This window comes from Lactuca virosa, chromosome 2 (genome assembly GCF_052849685.1).
Source record: "Lactuca virosa cultivar CGN04683 chromosome 2, Lactuca_virosa_CGN04683_v6, whole genome shotgun sequence".
NCBI lineage: Eukaryota > Viridiplantae > Streptophyta > Magnoliopsida > Asterales > Asteraceae > Lactuca > Lactuca virosa.
Genome location: NC_136427.1, coordinates 189,272,772 through 189,294,921, shown reverse-complemented (window position 1 = coordinate 189,294,921; position 22,150 = coordinate 189,272,772). Strand labels below are relative to the sequence as shown.

The following is a 22,150-nucleotide window of genomic DNA, read 5'->3' as shown; positions in this document are numbered from 1 at the left end:
TAAAACTGTTCTTTTTCATATGATTGAAACACAATTCACGAAAAGTATCCAACAGAATCCATTAAGATGTTCAAGTTATCAATATCACCAAACCTAAAATTATATGAAAACCCTAAATGTATTTTGATAGTGACTTGTAAGAGTCTTACGCTCTTCTTATCTTTCTTTTTGAAGACATCAAATTTCATCGACTATTTTGGGTCAAGTTTAATCTCAAAGCATGTGGTAACTTCTAATTGTCACACACTTGAGAGTTTGAAACGAAGGAAATAGACATTGTCTTTCTTTGTGTTGCATAGAGTAAAATTATAAACATAGGACGTTTAATTGACTGCAAGGTTGTAAAGATCATATCCTATATAGGTTTTTTTTTCGTTTTGCAAAACCATAATTATAAGATCGAATTGGGTCGTGTGATCCTACCAAAAGCAGTTTAAAACATAAATAAATAAATAAATAAAGTTATTGATAAGGTAACCATTATGTTAACAATAAATACTTTACATGAGAAATACATCCCTACAAATAAACAATTCAAAATTAAGTTTTAAGATTCATATTCGATTAACTTAGTCAAAACAAAATATTATAAATTCAAAAAATAAAAAATAAAAAAATAACAAACTACCCCAATCTTACCCAAAACGATCAAAGAATGATCGAAATTCTACGATCAAGATCGTAATTTTAACAACCTTTGTTGAATGCTCTGAACATGGTTACCAAAAAGCCAAAAAATTGAGAAAATCGGTATCTCCTTTATGGACTTTGAAATATTTTAACAGCTTTTATATAGGTCATCCATAAAGGTTAAAAGGGACACCGTTTGAAAGAGAAAACAAGAAAAAGATAAAGTGTTATCTGTTAAGGATGAAAAGTGGAAGGAGTAGCTCTTTAAAAAGATTGACAAAATCAGAAAATATATTTCCGTTGACAAACCCCTAGCTTTATCAATCTTTTATACGTATATCATAAATCCAAAAAGTTATCTACGTTGAAACCCAACAAACCAAGTTTCAACAAACATAGCAATGGAAATGGAACACCCATGTTAAAATATATACAAGATGAAGGGCATAATCGTCAATCTACCATCGACATATCCCAGGTGCTTCTGTCCTCAACATTGATATCGCCTCTTCATACTCTGAAGCATATACAAACCCCCACAGCTGCACACATATGAACTCAACTTATGCAAACTATTTATATTTATATTTATATTAAATTACACTTTTGGTCCCTGAGTATATCTGATTTTTCCGATTTTGATCCCATAAAGTTTTCTCTTGCAATTTTAGTCCTTATTTGACTATTTTTGGTCCCGAAGCATTTTTTCAATTTTGGTCCCAAAAAATTCTCTTACAATTTTGGTCCTTCTTTGAAATTTCTTGTAGAGTTTCAGTCCTTGTTCTAAGTAAGATGACCATTTTTGATCCCTGAGTATAGCTCATTTTTTCAATTTTAGTCCTAACTCATTTTACTTGGAATGAAGACTAAAAACGTTACAAAAACCTCAAATAAGAATCAAATTTGCAAGAGAAAGCCCTTTAGGACCCAAATTGAACAAAATCAGCCATACTCGAGGACCAAAAAAGTAATATTTGCAAAAATAAGTGAGAGAAAGCACCTCAATTTCCTTCACTTCAAATTCTTGGGTGTGTGACAAACAAGAGTTACCATAAGTTTCTGAGGCCAAACTTGACCCATTCAATCTGTGAAAAAAAAATATGCAAATTGCCAAATTACCATATTATCCCTCAAAAAGAAAAAACCGGAAGGGTGCAAGTGCAACACTCTTACAAGTCACTATCAAGATACAATGCAAAATGATTTCCCCCACCAAGCGCTAAATACTCAGTTGAACAAAGAGTAAAATAACGATTCACCCCTAATAAATGCACAATTAACATAATAAATCCCAAATAAATATTAAAATTATAGAAAAAATTTTATATATTATCAAGAAAATGCAGTACCTGTGGGACGATATATAACAGGACGCCCTGGTGTATTTGTAAACACAAATGTATCATTCGATCCCTGTATAGTATTTACTCATCATAGTGAAAAAGGGTAGAAAAGTCTTTTGTCAACATATAGAGAAACTAACTTAATTAAACAATTACAAACCTGGTATCTTTTCTTTGTTGATGGTTTTAAAGGTGCCTCAACTAAACCACCAAACACTGCACCTTTACGATCTCCAACCACCTGAAAATGTTTAATCAAGTTTCAGTTAAAGGGTAAAGTTGACATTTTGAATAGTTACTGAAGACAAGACATTACCAGCAGACTTAACCCTGGGCAAAGATTGCTTCTTCTATATAAGGTTGAAAGAGATATGCCATGCCTCCATGTACTAACATATAAAAAAGATAATGATATATCAAGATTCAAGAATAATGTGAAACTGAAAATATGAAGAAGATGAAGTTTTACCTGTATAGTAAAACCCATTTCTTTCCTTGACTGAGAACAGGGAGTGCAACATAAAGATCAGAACGTGTATTTTCTGTCATAAGTTGTGAAGGTTCTGACATTTTTGGAAGTTTATCAGAAGGAAAAGATGCGATCACATTTTGTACAGGAACCCCATCATTGGTGTCAAATTGGGAGCTTGTTTCTTTCATGTCATCAGTCTTTGATTCAGTGTTTACTTTCCCAGATGCATGAGATCGATACCCACTAAACCTAGCAGCTTGTGAAAGAGCCTTGCTGAGTGACTGTTTGCCCTTAGAGAATAGACCTTTTTTTCCATTGTTTTCTTTTGAAACGTTTGGGGATGATGTGTCATTTCTGTAGCTAGTTACCACTTGGTTGTCGTTCCATTCTGAATACTCAGACTCGTTTTCTGATCTTCCTGGGGACAAGAATGAGTAGAGAAATGCGGTGAAGGAGGAAGTATCTGGCCCATCAACCAAGACTGGAACATCTTCTTCTTGATTACATTGTTGTGTGTTTCTCCTTGGCTCATTACTCACATCTCCCTAACAAAAACGAAGGAATCCCATTACTAAACCCTAATCCTAAAGTGTATTGGTTCGTCCACAGAGATTAGATTTCATGAAGATGAAAACTCAAGTTAAGTTGCACATAAATAGAAGGAGATAAACCGTAAGATTAAAAGGTCAAAGAATTGCACAAAAGGTCATATCAGAAATAGAATTTCAAATTGATGATCAGGAATTGAACTAAACTTGATCGAACTTTTTTATTATTGAAAAAAAAAATTAAAGTACTTCAACGGATCCAAAGAAGAATTTGGGAGAGGGCAAACAACTTACAGAACGAGGAGAGGAATTCGATGAGGGTTTATCAGATATTGGATTAAGAAGAACGGTGGTAAGATCAGACACAAAATGGGCCGCCTTACTTCTTATTGATGTTGTTGAACGCTGATGTTCTTGTTGCTTTCCCAGTTTCATCCTTTGTTGTTGCTAGGATTGTAGTCAAGAGCTATGTCCGCGGTTTCTTCAGCTATCTGTGTTGAAATTCAGATGAATCCCCATGTTTTCAGGCAACAGATAGAAGGGTGTTAAAGAAGAAGCGGTAGACAATTGGAGCTGGTGGAGTTGGTCGCGATGCGTAAGTTGTAAGGAAGACGAAGAAGTCGGTCTTCTCTTCTTCAAAGCAAATTCGCCGATGAGAATTGAGAAATGTCCTAAAATAATTCGGAACAGTAATGGATGATAAAAAGTCGGAATCAATTTGGTTGGTTTGCCTAGCTAATTTTGTTTTTTATTTTTTGTTTTTTTCTTTTTCTCCTAAAATAATCATAAACTCTCTAATCTACAAATTATATATTTATGTCAACCATTTGAAAGTATCGGGCATTGTATCAACAACAAGAACATTATTGTACAAAAGGACTTCTAATGAATTGATATTAGGTGTTATCATTTCTAATGCATTGGTATTAGGTGTTATCTTTTTTTTAAACTGTATTAGTTGTTCTTAGTTTTTTTAAAATTTTGGGAGTTCAAAACTCGTCTAGAACATAAGTGAAATAAGAGTAATTTATGAGTCGATGTTGTTTGTTGTACCATGTTATGACATATTTGGAGGTAACGAAATGATAAAGTTTTTTAAGACGGAAAGTTGAGAAAATATACCATTTTTTATTCTATTAGAGAATTTTTATTTTTTTGGGTTAGTAATAAATTTAGAAAAATTGTTTTTCTTTGGAATGGTAAGATGCAATTTCTGTTAAACAATTTGTAATTTCCCTTTTGGCTCTCTAGTTCCTTGCTAGAGTTTCTTTTGAATATATGTGTAACGTCCAAAAAAATTAAAATCAAAAATTTTGTTTTTATATTAAATAAACATAAACCAAACATGATAATCAAACCCATAAGAAAGTCATAGTGTATCAATAATCATCCAAAATACATCAGAGTCAATAACGCAGAAAAATCATGGTGTGTGCGATGCGATCATCCCGAGCTCTTCCCCTTCGAATCGGCTGAAAATCGTAAACTCAAGGCTTACTGAGTTTCCCAAAATATCTCATACCATACATATAATGGGCCTTGCCCGACAACCATCGGGCCCCGTCCGGTATCGAACCTCGCCCGAAACAGATATGTCAATAACATGCGATGGGCCCCGCCCAATACACTCATCAGGCTTCGCCTGGCATTGGGCCCCGCCCGGTATGCATACAACACATGCAAGAGTCACAAAGACAACTAGCATACAAATAACAATAATCCATGGGCCGGCATTGGTGCCTTCGACCCGCCAAACACTGGGAGGAGACTCATCTCAAACTGTTGAAAAATCAGATAAATGCTCAGACTGCTAATTCGGGAAATCTCCGCACTATATATGATCAAATAATACCCTAATTAATAATTAGGTTATAAACCATAACTGAGAGTCCAAACCCATAATCCCGACTCTTAGGGTAAAAGACTATTTTACCCCCCCCCCCTCAAAGCTAAACTCATACAATCAAGGCCCAAAAAGCAACCTAGGCCCACAGTAAGCGGTATGTCATGCGTACCTGGCCTGTACGCCCCACGTACTCGAGTGACCGCCACGGGCTTCAGACCCAGTACGCGCAGCGTACTCAAGAGTACGCCCGGCGTACTGGTCAGTGCCCCAAATCCTCTTCCAATGTCTTAATCCCTTAAGATCTTAACGTCCAAACCTCAAATCTACATATAAATAAGGTATTATTCCATAAAGTTGGCGACTTTACTCACTTGCATGTCTTAATGGGACCCAACACTAAATCTTAGGTCCAAAACTTCATAAAACGGCCAACAACTAAAACATGGATGAACTTTAAATTTCAAGATTCGATTTCTATGGCTCCATGCACTCTTAAATGCTCAAAATGACAGCTCAAATGGTCTGGAGTAGTCTATACTCCATAAGACCAAGGTTTTGGGACAATAAAGTGCATAAACATGAACATAATGAGATCTAGAACAAATAGCTCCAAGGTGTGAACTTGATACCTTCTAAAGATGCACAAGAAGGTGTAGAAGCTGGATCCAAGGGCTTGAATGCACCACTCCTTCTTCAAGAAGCTTCCTTCACCACCAAGAACTACCAAAAAACACCACAAGATCACTATAAGGCTCAAGAACACTCAATAGAGGGTTAGGGTTTCGTGGGATATCTTCTAGGGTAAGGAGACTGATGAGAGGAAAGGTTTGGAGTCTATAATGATGCTTAAATAGGGTCCAAACCTTAAAAATTAGGGTTTGTCCGTGGACAACGTACGCCCCGCAAATAACTCTAGGTAATGCTCCATCATCTCGTCCTCAGGATCTCATGTCCACTCTGAACCCTTTCGATGTTGCCACTGCACCTTCACGAGATCCACAACCTTGTTTCACATAGTCTCCATCCTCCTGTCAAGGATCGCTACTAGTCTCTCTATATAATTCAGGCGATCATCCACCTGAATGTCCTCCAATGAAACCACTGCAGAATCATCAATCAAACATTTCCGTAGTTGAGAGACATGAAAAGTACTATGGATCTGACTGAGCTCCTCCGGAAGATCCAGACGATACACAACCCTGCCCACCCGAGCTATCACCCTGAAAGGACCAATATACATGGGGCCTAGCTTACCCCGCTTCCTTAATCGGATGACACATTTCCAAGGTGACACCTTCATGAGTACCATGTCTCTAACCTGACACTCTAAGTCTGACCGGCGTCTATCTGCGTAACTCTTTTGTCGGCTCTGCACTGTATGAAGTCTGTCGCGAACCTGTTGAATCAATTTCGTCATTTTAAGTACCACCTCCATACTCCCCATGCACTACAAGAAAAAGTCGATATAGCCACGGAAAAACTCTGTAGCTAAAACATGATATTCTATAGTTAAACATGATTAGCGACATAATTTGCTACAAACAATTCCGTAGTTAAATTCTTCGTTAGTAAACTTTCGTTACGGAATCCGTAGCACCTTTGCAACGGAAGTTGCAGCGGACTTATTCCGTAGTAAAATAGTTACGGACTACATCCGTAGAAACATCGTAAAAAATTAACTACAGTTTTATCCGTAGCAAGTCCATAGCGAATTAACTACGCTCCGATCCATAGTAAATCTGTCGCAAGTTAACTACAAACTAACTTCGTAGCTAGTTTCCGTAGCAAAAATCCACTATGGTTAATGACGTAGCTAATACCCCATAGTAAACTTAGTACGACTTAATTCCATAGCAAATATTTTGTAGTAAATTCACTACGCTCTACTTCCATAGCAAATATCTTGTAGTAACATTACTATAACACACCTCTCTTAGAAATGTTTTATAGTAAATTTACCACAGTCTACCTCCATTGCAAACTAAATGTGACGGAATATATTCCGTAACAAAATCCACAACAACTCCATAAAAAGATACACAGTAACTCCGTAAAAATAAAAATAGAAAAAATTTATGACATGATTAATTCTGTATCAAAATGCATACAAAATGACTAAAAAAATTCCGAAGCAAATTTATAATAAAATCAACATTACGAAATTGCAATAAGAAATAATAAAAATTACATAAATTCTTAATAAAAAGAAATAGTTTATCATCGAATGAAATGCTACATTGTCCAAAACATCAATAAAACTAGTCTAGTAGCCAAACTCAACTAGAAATCCTAAATATGCAATAAAAAAATCTGTCACTGGTTATTTGTGCTTCTTATATCATTTATCATGTTTCTCACATTATTCAAGTCCATCCTTTGTTGCTCTATGGTTTCCTCTATAGTTTCTGGATCTTGGTCTCAAGATGATGTTTTTCACAAGTTGTATCCGGTGAAGTGCATGTTTGAGAAGAATTTTCACGAAAAATGGACATGTCATATGATCCAAGCCCATAAATTCTTCTCTTACGGTCATGTCCTCTGACAACTGTATAAAATAGTTCACTTTCATCAACTTCCTCTCCCAGCAGTGCCAAATCCGCATGTCGTGACACAAACAAATCCTACAATGTTATTGTTGCATTAATATATAATAAGATTTTTTAAGTTCTGATTATCAAATAAATTAAAATTAAGCTTACATGAACTTCTTTAGCTTTGTCAACTTGAAACGTCTTTCCATCATGATCCTTAGTATGAGTAAACATGAATACATCATAGCATGATGGAGCTTGTCCCGTATATTCCTCCTACGTTAATACAATACGTATGCCAAATCTCACCACAAGATGTATTGAAAGAAATATATTATATGACTATTAAAAACCCTTACCATGTCGGCTGCAATTTGTTGATGTGAAGCCGATCCGCCATTATGAGTAGGAGGGGCTTTTCCACCTAGTACACCTTTACGTCTATTTTTTTATTTTGCTCTGATTTTTTCTTGAACTCCTCCGAATTCCATATTGCATTCCATGAATTCCACACTTGTTGTTCTATGTGGCATGGCTTTTCACGAGTCGGATTTCTTGTGCTGATGTCATAGATATACTGTCGATATCTTTCTTTGGCTTTCTGTTCCCAAGCAGCCTTGACTACTGAGTCACCAACTACAGCATCCCACTGATATTTTTTCTACAATACATAACAACAATGGAGTTATAATAACCGAACTATATGCCTAAAAATTACATAAAATCAATATAACAAATCATGTACCTGAAACTCTTCCCAATAAAATTGTTTTATCTCTTCGCTTATTGTTACCCACTTATATCCATTTTCATCCACTTTATCTAGGAATGATTTCTTAATTATGGTTGAACATTTACCTAAAGGTAATAACCTATAAAAAAAATAGCATAATAGTATGAACAAATCAAACTTAAACAAAAAAAAAGATGAAAATCAGTTAGTATGGTAACTTACGCATTCTCTCGAACTTTAATATGTATGCGTCCATCTTGTTGTTCGGTAGAAATTGGTGTCGATGGGGTTTCTGTAGAGGAAGGGGCAGAAGATGGGGGTTGTGTGGATGATGGGGCTGATACAGTACCAAACAGTGGGGGAGTAGATGGTGTATGTGTGGATGCAGGGGTAGATGATAGGATTGTTGTGGAGGCAGGGGCAGACGATGGGGCTGGTGTGGATGAAGGGGTTGATACACTTCCAAATGGTGGAGAGGTAGATGTTGTCGGTGTGGATGTAGGGGTAACCAAAGGGGATATTACAGTACCAGATGGTGTAGATGCTTCATTAGCATGCCTTTGTAACAGACGATGCATGTTGTGCGTGGCCTCGTTGGAGCTCCTTTTAATGGGAATGGAGACATCTTTTCTGTAATATAGCAAGTGCATTAGAAATACAAAATTATAAGTTTGAGATATATTCATTAATAATAAAAACTCTTGCATGAAATTAAAAAAACATGGTACCAATAAAATTCATAATCAGAATTAGTTTACATATTCAGTTTACACGAATGCATAAGGTCCTAAGGTTACTATTGAACTAATCAGATTATAAGCATCATTCCATTACATTTCACGATTATAAACATATACAGAGTGACAAACCCACAAAGGGGTGACAACTTGCACACTGTTACCAGAAAGGAGCTAACTGATATTACAACCCCTGTCAAGCGTATAAGATGATAGAAAAAAGGAAGGGGCAAGATCGATCTATATTGTTATTAAGAAATACAAGTGTACCCATAAAAAACATACGTAAGGAATCATATAAGATGATCTAGGGAAAAACAAAACAGAAGAAAAACGATGTTATAATTCGTTATGGTCTTTTTTAACATTTGAAAGTCGATGGTTGATATTGTTTTTTAAAAAAAAAACATGTGGTTGTAAATAAAGGTCTAAACGATTTTGGTCCATTGCTTAATTTTGTTTTTGATAGCTAAAGAAGATGATCAGTGAAGAATATAAAAGCGGAAAAAAAAACATACATGCTATCACAAGGCCTGGAAGCACCGAACAGTGGAAGCAGAGGAAACACAACAAAGGACGTATAGATGAATAGTGAAATTCTCCTTTGCGTGGGCAAGTTATGCCTACGTAATGGGGGAGCGGTTTTGACGGGAGTGGATATAGGGAATTCTGTTTTCCCGGGAGTGGGATACGGAAATAAATTTTTTTGAATATTTTGGAAGATTTGTTTTGCCGGGTGTTGAGATGGGAAATTCAAAAGTATATATTATTTTTCACTAATGTACAATAAGTGAGAGAAGATATATATGGGACAAGTAATTTACGTAGGTTAGATATATATGGAAAGGATTTCACATATATAATGAATATGTCAACTGGTCAAATCTTAGGTGTAGGGTAATTTCGTCCATTTTGGAAAATAAAAGATTATTGTGGGATAGTTGACTTTTATTGGAGTAGTTGCATTTTTCTTGTTTTGGGAGATTGGAAATATGGTATACTGAGATTGATAAAGGCAGGAAATGGAATTTTATGTTTGGGTTCTCTTTAATCAACTGCCATCGACTTTTGAAGCAGGGGCAACTTTCATTAATGTTTGGAGACTTTTTGAAAGTTACATTTGTTTTGAGGCTTTTTGAAAGTTGAAACATGTAGCATCTGTTTCATCTAGCATCTGTTATGGTGATAATTTGCAGTATTAAAAGTTCTGGAAAAATAACAGCTTAACATTTTCGTGTTCGTTTATATTCCCAATGAAAGGATAGTTAGATTGAAGATAACTAATTACAACATACTTTATTATTTAATTAATCAAATTCTAGATAAGCAAGGGTGATGTTAAGGGGCGATGTTCACTGCAAGATTTTTAACAACCAAATATAAGAACCTAAACAATTGATTCAATTTTGTAAATTAGATTTTCAAAGTTTGCAATCAAACAAAACACAAAAATTAAACAAAAGTTTCTACGATATAATATAATGAGAAAGTGACAAAGCTTAATTACTATCTTAGGTCTCGATGGTTTTGTGTGTTATAAGAATTTGATTTTACACAAAAGATTTTGAAATCAATCAACAAGAACTAGGTCGAATAGAACAGAATAAAGAAACGAAAAACTTACTATGTCGGTGCTCAGTGCTCGGGTATGCGATTCGATTTGATAGAAACCGGAAATTTGAGGTCTCTTTTATTTATTAAGAGGTTAACGGTGGTAGTGATGGTGGTCGACGCGGGAGGTTAACAGTGATGATCGATGCGCAAATTACCATAAAGTTGGGTATCAACCCTGAAATATCAAAAACGGCCAAATAAGATTTAGATTTGTTAAAATCTTTTTTTTTTATAATATAGGCACATGTCTACTATTTAGGTTTAAAAACATTATTATTATTATTATTATTATTATTGTTATTATATATTATTTAAATTGTAAACAAAATTATATTTGTATAGCAATTTCCAATTTAGTTTAAGCAAAATTCAATTCAAATTTGGGTCCGGGGAGTGGGTGTACCGGATCTAGGTAAACCGGATATTTTACCCGGAATTGAGTAAAATAATTGGACTTGTTAATCGGGCCAGAACCATTAATCGGGCCAGAACCAGGTTTAAGAAAGACACAAAATTGATAGAGTTTTTGTTATGGTACGTTCAGGCAACCTATTAGCCATCGGATACCCACAAAAAAATATCTCAAAGAAATCTTCACTATGATCAACGAAGATGACTTTTTGTTCCTAAAAACCAATACACTGCCGTTAATTCAACATAAGACTTTTAGGAACTAGAATAAGAACATGGATTGAAGTAAAAGATAGTAAATCATAAGCCTCTTATGAAATTTCTTTAGAATACCTCCAACACTTAAAAACTTTATTGGAAAATTTAGTACAATAATAGTTATGGATTTTTATGTTATATTGAATAACTAAAATTTTGATTCTGTAGCAAACATTGTATCAAGTTGGGTACAAACATTGATCTATAGAAAAAGTTCATAGAAAACTAGCTATGGATTTTGATTTTGTAGCAAATTTGTAGCTAGATAACTATGGCCTTCAGTTCTGTAGCAATTTTGTAGTAAACTAGTTATGGATTATGATTTCGTAGCAAATTTTGTATCAAAATAACTACGGACTATTACTCGTAGTAACTTCTGTAGCGAAATAGCTACATATTATGATTTTGTAGCAAATTCCGTTACAATCTACCTACGACTTCTGATTCTGTAGCAAAATTCCGTAGTTATTCAACTATTACCTACGGAATGCAATTTTGTAGCAAATTTTGTAGAAAAATTACTACGGATAGCCATTTCGTAGCATATTCCATAGCAAAATAGCTACGGATTCTACTTCCGTAGCAGATTTTCGTAGTTATTTAGCATTTTTCTAATAGTGATGACCCGATGGCCGACCTCACTTTAACATATCGGGGCCTACACTTTCTCCCATAGAGCATCTCAAAAGGAGGTCGATCAATGCTGGCGTGATAACTGTTGTTATACAAAAAATCCGCCAAAGGAAGATACGTATCCCAACTACCCCCAAAATCCAGTGCACATGTTCGCAACATGTCCTACAGTGTTTGGATAGTCCGCTCATTCTGACCATCAGTCTGTGGGTGGAAAGTCGTGATGAAGTGCAGATGAGTACCCAACTCCTCATGGAATCTCTTCCATAACCTGGAAATGACCCAAACATCCCTATCAGACACCACAGAAACCGGCACCCCATATTAGGGATGTTATTCATGTCGGAACAGGACCGAACCAACCCGGACCCGAATAACCCGGAAATCGAATAAGGGTAATTGCATGAACCGAAAACCGAACCGATTAACCAATACGGGTACGGTTCGGTTCGGGTATAAATCGGTTCAGTTCGGTTATTACCCAAATAACCCGAATAACATGTACAAGATGATTAAGGACCTAATATAACCGAAAAAAACTGAATAAACCGTATTAGGATTCTATAACCCGATTAATAGAATAACAATGTGTTTTTATACATCAACATAAACCATTTAAAGAATAACATAACACAATAACACATTGAAAGAATAACGTTTACATAGCAGATTACCATAATGAGAATTAATTTCTTACTTGAGTTTCTTGAGTTGGAGCCCAATTTTCCATGACTAGACAAAGTAGGAATTCATGAATCCTTAGAGACAATAGGAAGGATTGATTTTTAAAAGTTTGAAACAAAAGAAAGGATCGAAAAAAGTGATTTTAAGTTTGGAAATAGACGAGAAGATTGGTCCATTTTGAAATGACAAGAACGAGCGTAGGAGTTTTTTTCTATTATGAACGACGAGGACAGAAGTGTGAATCGTGATTTTGATTTCTTTCGATTTGAGAAAGGGGAGGGGGAATGCTTATTTGGTTCGGGTATTTAGAACTGAATAAGCTCTTATTTGGGTAACCCGAGAACCGAATAAGCATAACAAAGATACCCAAAACCCGAAGCAAATTGCTTATTCGGGCCTAATTCGGTTCGGTTCGGTTCAGGTTTCGGTTCGATTCGGGTTTTCGGGCCAAATTCTCATCCCTACCTCATATCGTGCCACCACTTTCCGAATGTAGATATCGGCCAGCTTCTCCACCGAAATACTCTCCTGGATCGAATCCATTATGCGCGTCGTCCGATGCAATTTGGTGATAAAATCCATCGTAATCTATTCCCATTTCCAAATGGGGACTTCCAACGGCTCCATTTTGCAGTGAGGTTGCTGATGCTTAGACTTGACTTTTCTGCAAGTCAAACACCTCTCCACATACTAGTACATGTCTTGCTTCATACATGGCCACTAATAGTCAAGTCGGAGATCTCTATACATCTTTGTCGCTTCGGGATGAATAAAGAATCTTGACGTACGCCTCCTCCATCAGAACCTGACGCCCACCACCCCAATAGGGAACCCACACCCTCTGCTGAAGGGTCAATAATCCCGAGATATCATAATCAAATGAATCCACCTGATCCACTATGCGCTCACTCTTCCGGTGCTCTTCCTTCATAGCCTCCATCTGAGCCTCTCGAATCTGCTCTAAGAGTGGAGTAATCACTGTCATCCTCAAACATAAATCTTTGATCGGGGTAGCAACCGCCTTACGGATGAAAGCATCGACCACTACGTTGGCCTTCCTTGGGTGATAAAGGATCTCACATTCATAATCTTTCACCACATCCAACCATCTACACTACCTCATGTTCAGATTCGGCCGATCCATCAGATACCTTAGACTCTTGTGATTCGCGTAAATAGTACAACAGACCCTATAAAGGTAATGTCACCAAATCTTGAGGGCGAAAACCACCGCCCCAATTCCAAATCATGCGTAGGATAATTCGCTTCATGAGGCTTCAGCTGCCTCGGAGCGTAAGCGACCACATGACCTCGTTGCATCAGTGCCACACCCAAACCTGTGACTGATGCATCACAGTATAACACAAAATCCTCAACACCTCCGACAGGGTCATAATCGGCGCCTCACACAATCTCTGTCTCAGAGTCTCAAAAGTTGGCTGCTGCTCGGGCACCCAACGAAAAGTGATAGTCTTCTTCGTTAATCGGGTCAACGGATCCGCTATCTTGGAGAAATCCTGAATGAATCTCCGATAGTACCCAGCTAATCCCATGAAACTTCGAATCTCAGATTGAGACCTCGGAACTTCCCACCTCATCACTGCTTCAACCTTGTCCGGATCGACCACAATACTATTCTGGTTGACAAGGTGTCCCAGAAACTGCACCTCGCGCAACCAAAACTCACACTTGGAGAACTTCCCATACAACCTCTCCCTCCGCAGAGTCTCAAATACCTCTCGCATGTGCTCCTCATGCTACTCCTGGGTCTTGGAATAGACCAGGATGTCAGCGATAAACACAATAACAGATCGATCCAACATAGGCTTGCATAGTCGATTCATGAGATCCATGAATGCGGATGGAGCATTGGTGAGCCCGAATGACATCACCACGAACTAGTAATGACCATAACGACTCTAGAATGTTGTCTTCTGCATATCCTCCTCTCTGACCCTCATCTGATGATAACTTGAATGCAGATAAATCTTGGAGAACCAAGATGCACCCTGAAGTTGGTCAAATAAATCGCCAATCCTCGGGAGCGGATAACGGTTCTTCATAGTTAGCTTATTCAGTTCCCGGTAGTCGATACACATACGATGTGACCCATCCTTCTTCTTCACAAACAATATCGGCGCTCCCCATGACGAACTACTCGACCGAATAAATCCCTTGTCTAACAGCTCCTGCAGCTGCGTAGACAACTCCTACATCTTTGGGGGTGCTAACCGATAAGGTGCTTTGGCTATCGGAGCCGCACTAGGAACCAAGTCAATATGAAACTCCACCTGCCTCTCTGGAGGCACCCCAAGCAAATACTCAGCGATTACGTCCGGGTACTCCCGAACAATTGGTACATCGTCCACAGTCGCCTTACCCTTCTCCCGGGTATTCATCACATAAGCAACAAATCTAGAACATGTATGTTGAAGGTAGTGTTTGGCCCGAACCGCTAAACAGAGATTCGGTCCATGTTGAACACCCTCTCCCTGAATCACTAACTCTCCCCCGCTTATGGTCCGAATACGCACTAACTAATGCTCGCAATCAATCATTGCATCATTGGGGCTCATCCAATCCATTCCCATAATGACCTTGCTCTCGTGCAGGGGAATGAGAACCAAATCAATTGGGTACCACTCGCTAAACAACTCCAATATTTTAACATCCTGATGATGAGTTAATTTCAATTTTAACCCTATGTATGAAGAAATATTGCATTTTGGCCCCTGTGCATGACAAGGATTACAAACTGGACCATAGTGGCATTTTGGTATTTTCGGTCGAGGCTTAGTATGATGGGTGTACGCTTCGTACGCAAGGCATACATGCGAGAGCTTTATACGTTGGGAATATATCACGTACACAGGGTGTACATGCGAGGGTTTCAAACCCTAAAATTTAGGGTTTGGAACCTATTTAAACATATTTTTGGCCCCAATACCTTCACATTCATTAGCCTCCACCTAAAAGTCGTCCCTCTCGCTAACCCTAAGTGTGAAGAGTGCACCTTGAGCTCATTTGTGTGTTTTGGTGGTGTTCTTGAAGAAGAAGAAGAAGAAAGTGGTAGAAAGACATTGGAGCTTGAAAGGAGTTTGGATCTGGGATTCTCACCTTGCTAGCAACTTTCAGGAGGTAAAAAGATTCTAGCTTGATCATCTTTTCTTATAGATCCAGATATTCCTTCAATTAGGGCATTTTTGGTCCCAACTTCTGTGATTCTTGAGCATGGCATGCTCTTGATCAAATAAGTCATCCTTTCAGAATCAATGAGGGGTCTTGACTGATAAAAATGAGATCTTGATGCTTAGTTCTTCCCCATGCATGCTCTAGAAAGTCTTTAGCTGTTAAGAAGTTTGGATTTTTTGTATTAAGCACTTAATGGGCATGCAAAGTCATAAACTTGAAAACTTTATGAGTCTCAGTGGTATTTTGGCATTGGATCTGCATTTGGACGTAAAAAGTCAAAGTATTAAGCTCTTAAGTGGTTAAGAAGGAAACATGTGCTTACGCTGGGCGTACCGAGTAGTCCGACATGCAGTGGGATGTGTGACTTTCTCCTCATTCCCTGTTCCTTGTTTGGTTGTGGGCTTAGGGAAGAATCACCCAATCGACTGTCTGTTCGATCTAGATTTCTATAACTCGTATGTACTAAGTGATCACAGGAGGGTATTAACAACACTTTCAGTATACAGAACAATACGTTTTCAACTAGTTTTATTTTATGTAATAAAACTACTATACTTTACTGGTAATAACCAGGGTTTTCATTCAGAACAATGCTTTAACAATATAAGTATGGAAGATACGTGTACTTTTAAATTTTGGAACAGTTAAGATAACAACTTACACTTAGGGAAAATATAGGATTTTCCAGGACAAACATCAGTACTTTACAAACAATCGGTTTATCATTCAACTAACGAAATTCATTAATAATTCTATAATTCCTTAGTTTATGCATCCGGGTTACATATGAAGAATATCCGATAGGCCGTGGAATGTGTGGTTTCCGCCTCATTTCCCGTTCCTTGTTTGGTTGTGGGTTTAGGGCAGATCCACACAATTAACTGTCTGTTTGATATTGGTTTATACATAGCTAGTGTGAGCTAAGTGGTTATAGAAGGAATTGGTATTATCATACTTTTACTAAGAAAATATTGGATTTTCTTGAGGAACACTTTCAACAGATTTCAAAGGACCAATACAGTCAATTTTGTAAGTATCTAGTGAATACTTCAGGGTTATGTACATGAGGATCCGACAACCAGTGGAATGTGTGGCCTCCGCCTCATTTCATGTTCCTTGTTTGGTTGTGGGCTTGGGGTAGGACCACACAATCAATTGTTTGTTCGATCTGGATTGTATATGATTTGTATACACTAAGTACTCGCAAAAGGAAACTGGTACAAATCTTTTTACTTAACATTCATTACATCAGAGATTATAAGGTATTCTGGAGAAACACAACGTACTTTTCAAGAACATAGAACCTGTTTTCTAAAACAAAACGCTTATGAACTCATCAGCTTAAATGCTGATACTCTTTCAAAACCTACTTGTATTCTCGGGATACTAGTAGACAGGTATACGCACAGGGTTCAAGAAGATGGAGCATAGTAGCTTCGAGTCTTTACTTGTTATTTACTTTTGGAGTCAGTCATATATGATTCGAAAAACAATGTAAACTTTATTCTATTAATACAATGGTTGTTGTTGCTTTGATTACTATTATTCAATTGTTGTGATACTATACATGACGTCCTCCGCCCCCGAACGTTTCCGCCGTTCCGGTTTGGGGGTGTGACAGATTGGTATCATAGCATTGTTTATAGTGAACTCAGTATATCAACCAGTAAAAGATATACAACTATAAATACAATGGGGCCGTAGTGCTCTGACTAAAAGTATACTTTTAAAATATAAGTATTTTACGAGAAGCATACGAACAAACATACATACTAAGAACAAGTATCACAATAAGAACAAAACAAAAGTTTTTAGATGATGGACACTACAGTCAAACCTAGGCAGTTATGTAATCATATCTGGAATAAATATAACCTGATCAACTATATTTATTTGAGATATGACCAACATGTGTTTGGGAGTGATAGTGGTGTTGTAACGAGTCTAAAACTTACCTAACTCTATATACAAAGGATCTCTATAACAAAACATAAAGATAAAATACTATAGGAGTATTTTAGGCACTATAACAAACTTATATGAAAACTAAAAGACCCTTACCGGCAGGTCTATAGTTGCGAAGTGCATACTTCCAGGGTTATATATAATTGGGATCTTATAGACTTAGAATTGGTGATCTTCGCTCTACTACATGTTCCTTGTTTGGTTGTGGTTTTAGAGTAGGATCACCTATTCGAAGGTCTATTTGATCTTGGTTATATACAACTTGCATGCACTGCTTGATTATAGGAGGACCCAGTTTGGATCATTAATAACTTCAGAAGAAAGGTTTTACTTAATCTCATAAGATTCTCTAGACATTCCCATTCTCGCACGAACAACCTAGATAGATAAATCCACTCCACTACAACCACCAACAGGGAAGTCAAGGAGGAATAAAAGAGGATTCATAAAGTGGATTCCGAGAAGGAATCATACGAGGAGACAAATCTTCCATCAGGAAGTGGTGGAGATCGGTGATAGAACCCGAAGCATGAACTATTGAGAATAGGAAAACCATAATAAAGTCCAGAGAGAACAAATCCCCACAGCTGAATTCAGGGCCATCATAACTATGACAGAAAACACAGGAAACCACTCTCGAGGTGCGCAAGGTGGTAGAGCACCCTATACGTCACACTAATAATTAATTAACTAATGTAATCTAGTGAGTTAGTGATTACACTGCTCACACTATGTGTTAGGCATATCGCCTTTATCATAACAAATAGTAACAGTAAACCAGGTCACAGAACTTCACAAAGAGGGTAGTCATTATCAAAAAGTCATAAGTCTAATTTTGCATAGACCTCTGTTATGAATTGCTTCAAGAGTCAGAACATGATACACTCAGAACTAATATAACTTCGATTCAAATAACACTCGACTCGTAATCACTAGGGATTACCCTCATTTCATCTTTTAAACCTTATGGTAGAAAGATGCCAACGAAGAAGTTGAACAAAAACAAAAACAACGCACCACCTCCACAGTATGACCCGGTTGTCTTTCAGGCGGCAGTAACAGCCGCAGTGACAACTGTCATGACTCAAATCCGTGCAAGTGGTACTAATGGATCGGGTAGTGATACCAATAGCTCTAACCACAGACACACAAGGGAGTTTTCACACAAAGACTTCATGACTTGTGGACCCAAATCCTTCGATGGAAGTGGGGGAGTCATCGCCCTAATGCGATGGTTCGAGAAGACCGAGTCGATTGTTGAGTTATGCGCGTGCCCAGAAGGGAGCAAAGTGAAGTTTGTTGTCTGGACCTTCTCTGACAGAGCCCTTACATAGTGGAATAGTCATGTCAAGTCACTGACTCTGCTAGTGGCAAACACAGTGGGCTGGGAAAATCTAAAAGAGATGATGCTGGAAGAATATTGCCCGAGGGGCGAAATACAGAAACTAGAGCAAGAGCTGTGGAATCTTACCATGGCAGGCTCAAACATAGTAGCCTACACCGATAGATTCAGCGATTTAGCTACACTATGCCCTGGGATGGTGTGACAATCCGAAATTTCTATCTTGTACAACCATTCACTTCAATAGAAGTCAGATTTGTTTCTGCCAACTTTTAAGCTGTTTTGAGTCAGTTTGAGTGTTCTAAAGCCTAGTACTTCAAGAGGTAAATATAGGAAGTATGCTCTAGAGTTAAATGTACAATATTTAAGTCCCAAAACTCCAAGAGTTTGGAGTTTACGGCCCAAACATGGAGTTTACGGCCGTAAACTCTAAGGAGTATAAATATGACACTTAGTCATTTTATTCACTTTTTACCATTTTCAAGCCTAGAAACTCATTCTCTCTCAAGTATCATCCAATTTTTCTTTAATATCTTCAAGAAAGTAAGTGTTTCTTGCCTTGATTAGTTGATACCTTCCATTATCTAGTGATCTTACATGATTTCATCCATGAAATCATTCCATTTTCATAGATCTTCAAGTGTTCTTCATTTCACCAAGAACACACACTAGTGTTCATGAGTCGTGAACACCCTTACAAGCTTCTATATAGTAAGTACTCTTACCTTAGCTCGTTATAGGCTTGATACACTTGTTAAACAACTAGAAAACAACAAGAAACACAAGATCATAAGTGTTTACGGCCAAGGCAATCTCCTTGGGCCGTAAACTCTAATGAAAGGGCCATTATGAGCCCTAGTCCCTTCCTAAGCCTTGGATACAAGTCTAGATCACTTCCTTGAGGAGTATAGGACCTTAAACAAACAAAAGAATCAAGCACACATGAGTTTACGGCCGTAAACTCATGGGAAATTGACCATGGGCCGTAAACTCTAAGAAGTGGTGCAATTGTGCCACTATTACTTCCTAAGGCTTGGACTTGATCATAGGATACTAAACCTTGACTTATAAGACCTTTAAACACAAAATTGTACATAATACCATGAGTTTACGGCCATAAACTCATGGGGAAATGACCATGGGCCGTAAACTCAAGTAATATGACCATTATGGCCGTAAACTCCTAAGTAAGGCCATACAACCTTTAGATGCAACCCTTTGGTACTTATAGCACTTGAATAAAAGTGTTTTCCATGTCCTAGGGTGTCTTAACTTGGTTAATTAGTTGTTAAATGACTAATTGGATACATATATGTGTCATTATGTGTTAAATAGGATCCGTGTGTGTGTTCAAGTCTTCACTTGACACTTAGCATCCTATACCATCCGTTCATCCAAACCACTCACTATAGGTGAGTTCATACCCCTTAATCAACCTTTTAAATGATTTTATGGGGGGGGGGGGGGGAATACAAGTTGAACTATTATAGTTATTATATCAATCGCATGTGATTAATAACTATCAAACATATGGATTTCCTTACTTTTCAAACTGTGTTATCAAACAAACTACTTCAAACTGTTTTGCAAACTCTTTTACATGTTAAATACTTTTATTAAACTCTTTTAAACTTATACTTTGTCAAATGTGTATCTATATATATATAGTTATATAAGTAGGATTGAAAGGACTTAGGACTGATAGCTCGCCTTGCTTCCTGTTCCTTGTTTGGTTGTGGACTTAGGGTATCGGTTATTTGTCCGAAGGTCGTTTGAATCGTAGTTATATATTATGTATATGTATATAGATATAAAAGTTCTTTCTTTCAATTCAATACCTTTGGGTAGCAAAGGTATACAAACATGTTCATTCATACAAACAACATTGCTAGTAAACTATAATAGATATAGTTTAGGAAGTTACAAATACTATTACTAGAACAATGAAACATTCAATGAGTCAGTTCATACATGAGTCATTACATACTATAACGAGATACAGATAGAGAATACTATGATGAGAAACAAACATAACATACAGAGAGAACATACATACATACTAGACAGAGAGAGAACATACAATACAGCTAGTACATACTATACATTATACAAGAGAACATACTATTATGAGAAACAGAGAGAACATACATACATACTAGACAGAGAGAGAACATACAATACAGCTAGTACACACAATACATATACAAGAACATTACAACAGTTATGTGAGCCACGTAACGGGGCATGGCATCACCTGTCATGGCTCGTTTTGTATCCAGAATCTCCTTAAATGGGGAGCGTTGAATTTGTGTATAGATCTATACTGGATTGACTATCCTACACCTTGCTGCTCGCTACAGTGGGACTTGCAAGTCTACGGGTGCCAAATGTCATTTCTTCCGACGTCTTTCATCGTCGTGTTTATAGTCGGTAGTATGGTACAAGCATATCACATGTTACTTTAAATAACAAATTGGTTTAAGGTAATTAGTACAGCAGTAGTTACTTAGTACAACACTACAGTACTTTATTATTTCCCCATTGCATTCACTTTGTGACCTTCACACAATGAACGGTAATGTAAAACTATATTGTTGGTTAATGATAGTCATATTTGGGAAATACACACTTTTACAAGAAACAAACATACATTTCATTTGATGCCTTGGTAGAAGGCTACGTTTAGTAGAAAATATAGGATTTTCTAGGAGATACAAACATTTACAAACATTTACAAACTTATACATCAAGTACTTACAAACACTTTCATACAAACAATGACACTAAAATACTTATGAACTCACCAGCTTTAAAGCTGATAAACTCTTTCAAAATAACTTGTATTCTCAGGTCGTCAGTAGACAGGTAGCGATGCCAGGCTTTTGAGAAGATGGAGCACATTCAAGACTCATCTCATATTTTGATTTACATTTTTGGTGTCTTATAACTTTACAGAACACACTTGTATGAAATTATATTATTAATGTAATGGATGATGTTGTTGCTTGTTTACTACTATGCATTGTTGTGATACTGTACATGACGTCCTCCACCCCCGAACGTTTCCGCCGTTCCGGTTTTGGGGTGTGACAGATTGGTATCAGAGCATTGTTTATAGTGAATCGAGTGTATCAACCCATAAAATATATACAAACTATAAACACAACGGGATTAAAATACTCTGACAAAGAGTTTATACTTTTAAATAATA

At 37.1% G+C, this 22,150-nt stretch overlaps 2 protein-coding genes across 2 annotated transcripts; both read right to left on the bottom strand.

Annotated features, from left to right (window-relative positions):
- Positions 1–903: 903 nt before the first annotated feature.
- On the bottom strand, positions 904–3,690 carry LOC145159891 (TLD-domain containing nucleolar protein). The gene is made up of 8 exons (XM_079078947.1): positions 3,288–3,690; positions 2,443–2,990; positions 2,290–2,362; positions 2,134–2,214; positions 1,980–2,043; positions 1,804–1,891; positions 1,631–1,715; positions 904–1,172 (listed from the first exon to the last, which is right to left on the bottom strand). The coding sequence occupies exons 1-8, from the start codon at positions 3,426–3,428 to the stop codon at positions 1,089–1,091; spliced, it is 1,164 nt and encodes a 387-aa protein (XP_078935073.1). The 5' UTR covers positions 3,429–3,690; the 3' UTR covers positions 904–1,088.
- Positions 3,691–6,975: 3,285 nt separating this feature from the next.
- On the bottom strand, positions 6,976–10,628 carry LOC145156683 (uncharacterized). Its single transcript, XM_079075965.1, has 6 exons — positions 10,465–10,628; positions 8,326–8,733; positions 8,116–8,242; positions 7,730–8,031; positions 7,539–7,646; positions 6,976–7,460 (listed from the first exon to the last, which is right to left on the bottom strand). The coding sequence occupies exons 2-4, from the start codon at positions 8,679–8,681 to the stop codon at positions 7,795–7,797; spliced, it is 720 nt and encodes a 239-aa protein (XP_078932091.1). The 5' UTR covers positions 8,682–8,733; positions 10,465–10,628; the 3' UTR covers positions 6,976–7,460; positions 7,539–7,646; positions 7,730–7,794.
- Between the last annotated feature and the right edge of the window lie 11,522 nt (positions 10,629–22,150).

Coding starts and splice junctions, on each gene's coding strand:
- LOC145159891 (XM_079078947.1), bottom strand. CDS start 3,428: ATGAAACTGGGAAAGCAACAAGAACATCAGCGTTCAACAACATCAATA. Junction 1,892..1,979: donor TGTTATATATCGTCCCACAG/GTACTGCATTTT, acceptor TGCATTTATTAG/GGGTGAATCGTTATTTTACT. Junction 1,716..1,803: donor TTGTATCTTGATAGTGACTT/GTAAGAGTGTTG, acceptor TTTTTTTCACAG/ATTGAATGGGTCAAGTTTGG.
- LOC145156683 (XM_079075965.1), bottom strand. CDS start 8,681: ATGCATCGTCTGTTACAAAGGCATGCTAATGAAGCATCTACACCATCT. Junction 8,243..8,325: donor ATTAAAGTTCGAGAGAATGC/GTAAGTTACCAT, acceptor TTTTTTTTATAG/GTTATTACCTTTAGGTAAAT. Junction 8,032..8,115: donor TTTATTGGGAAGAGTTTCAG/GTACATGATTTG, acceptor TATGTATTGTAG/AAAAAATATCAGTGGGATGC.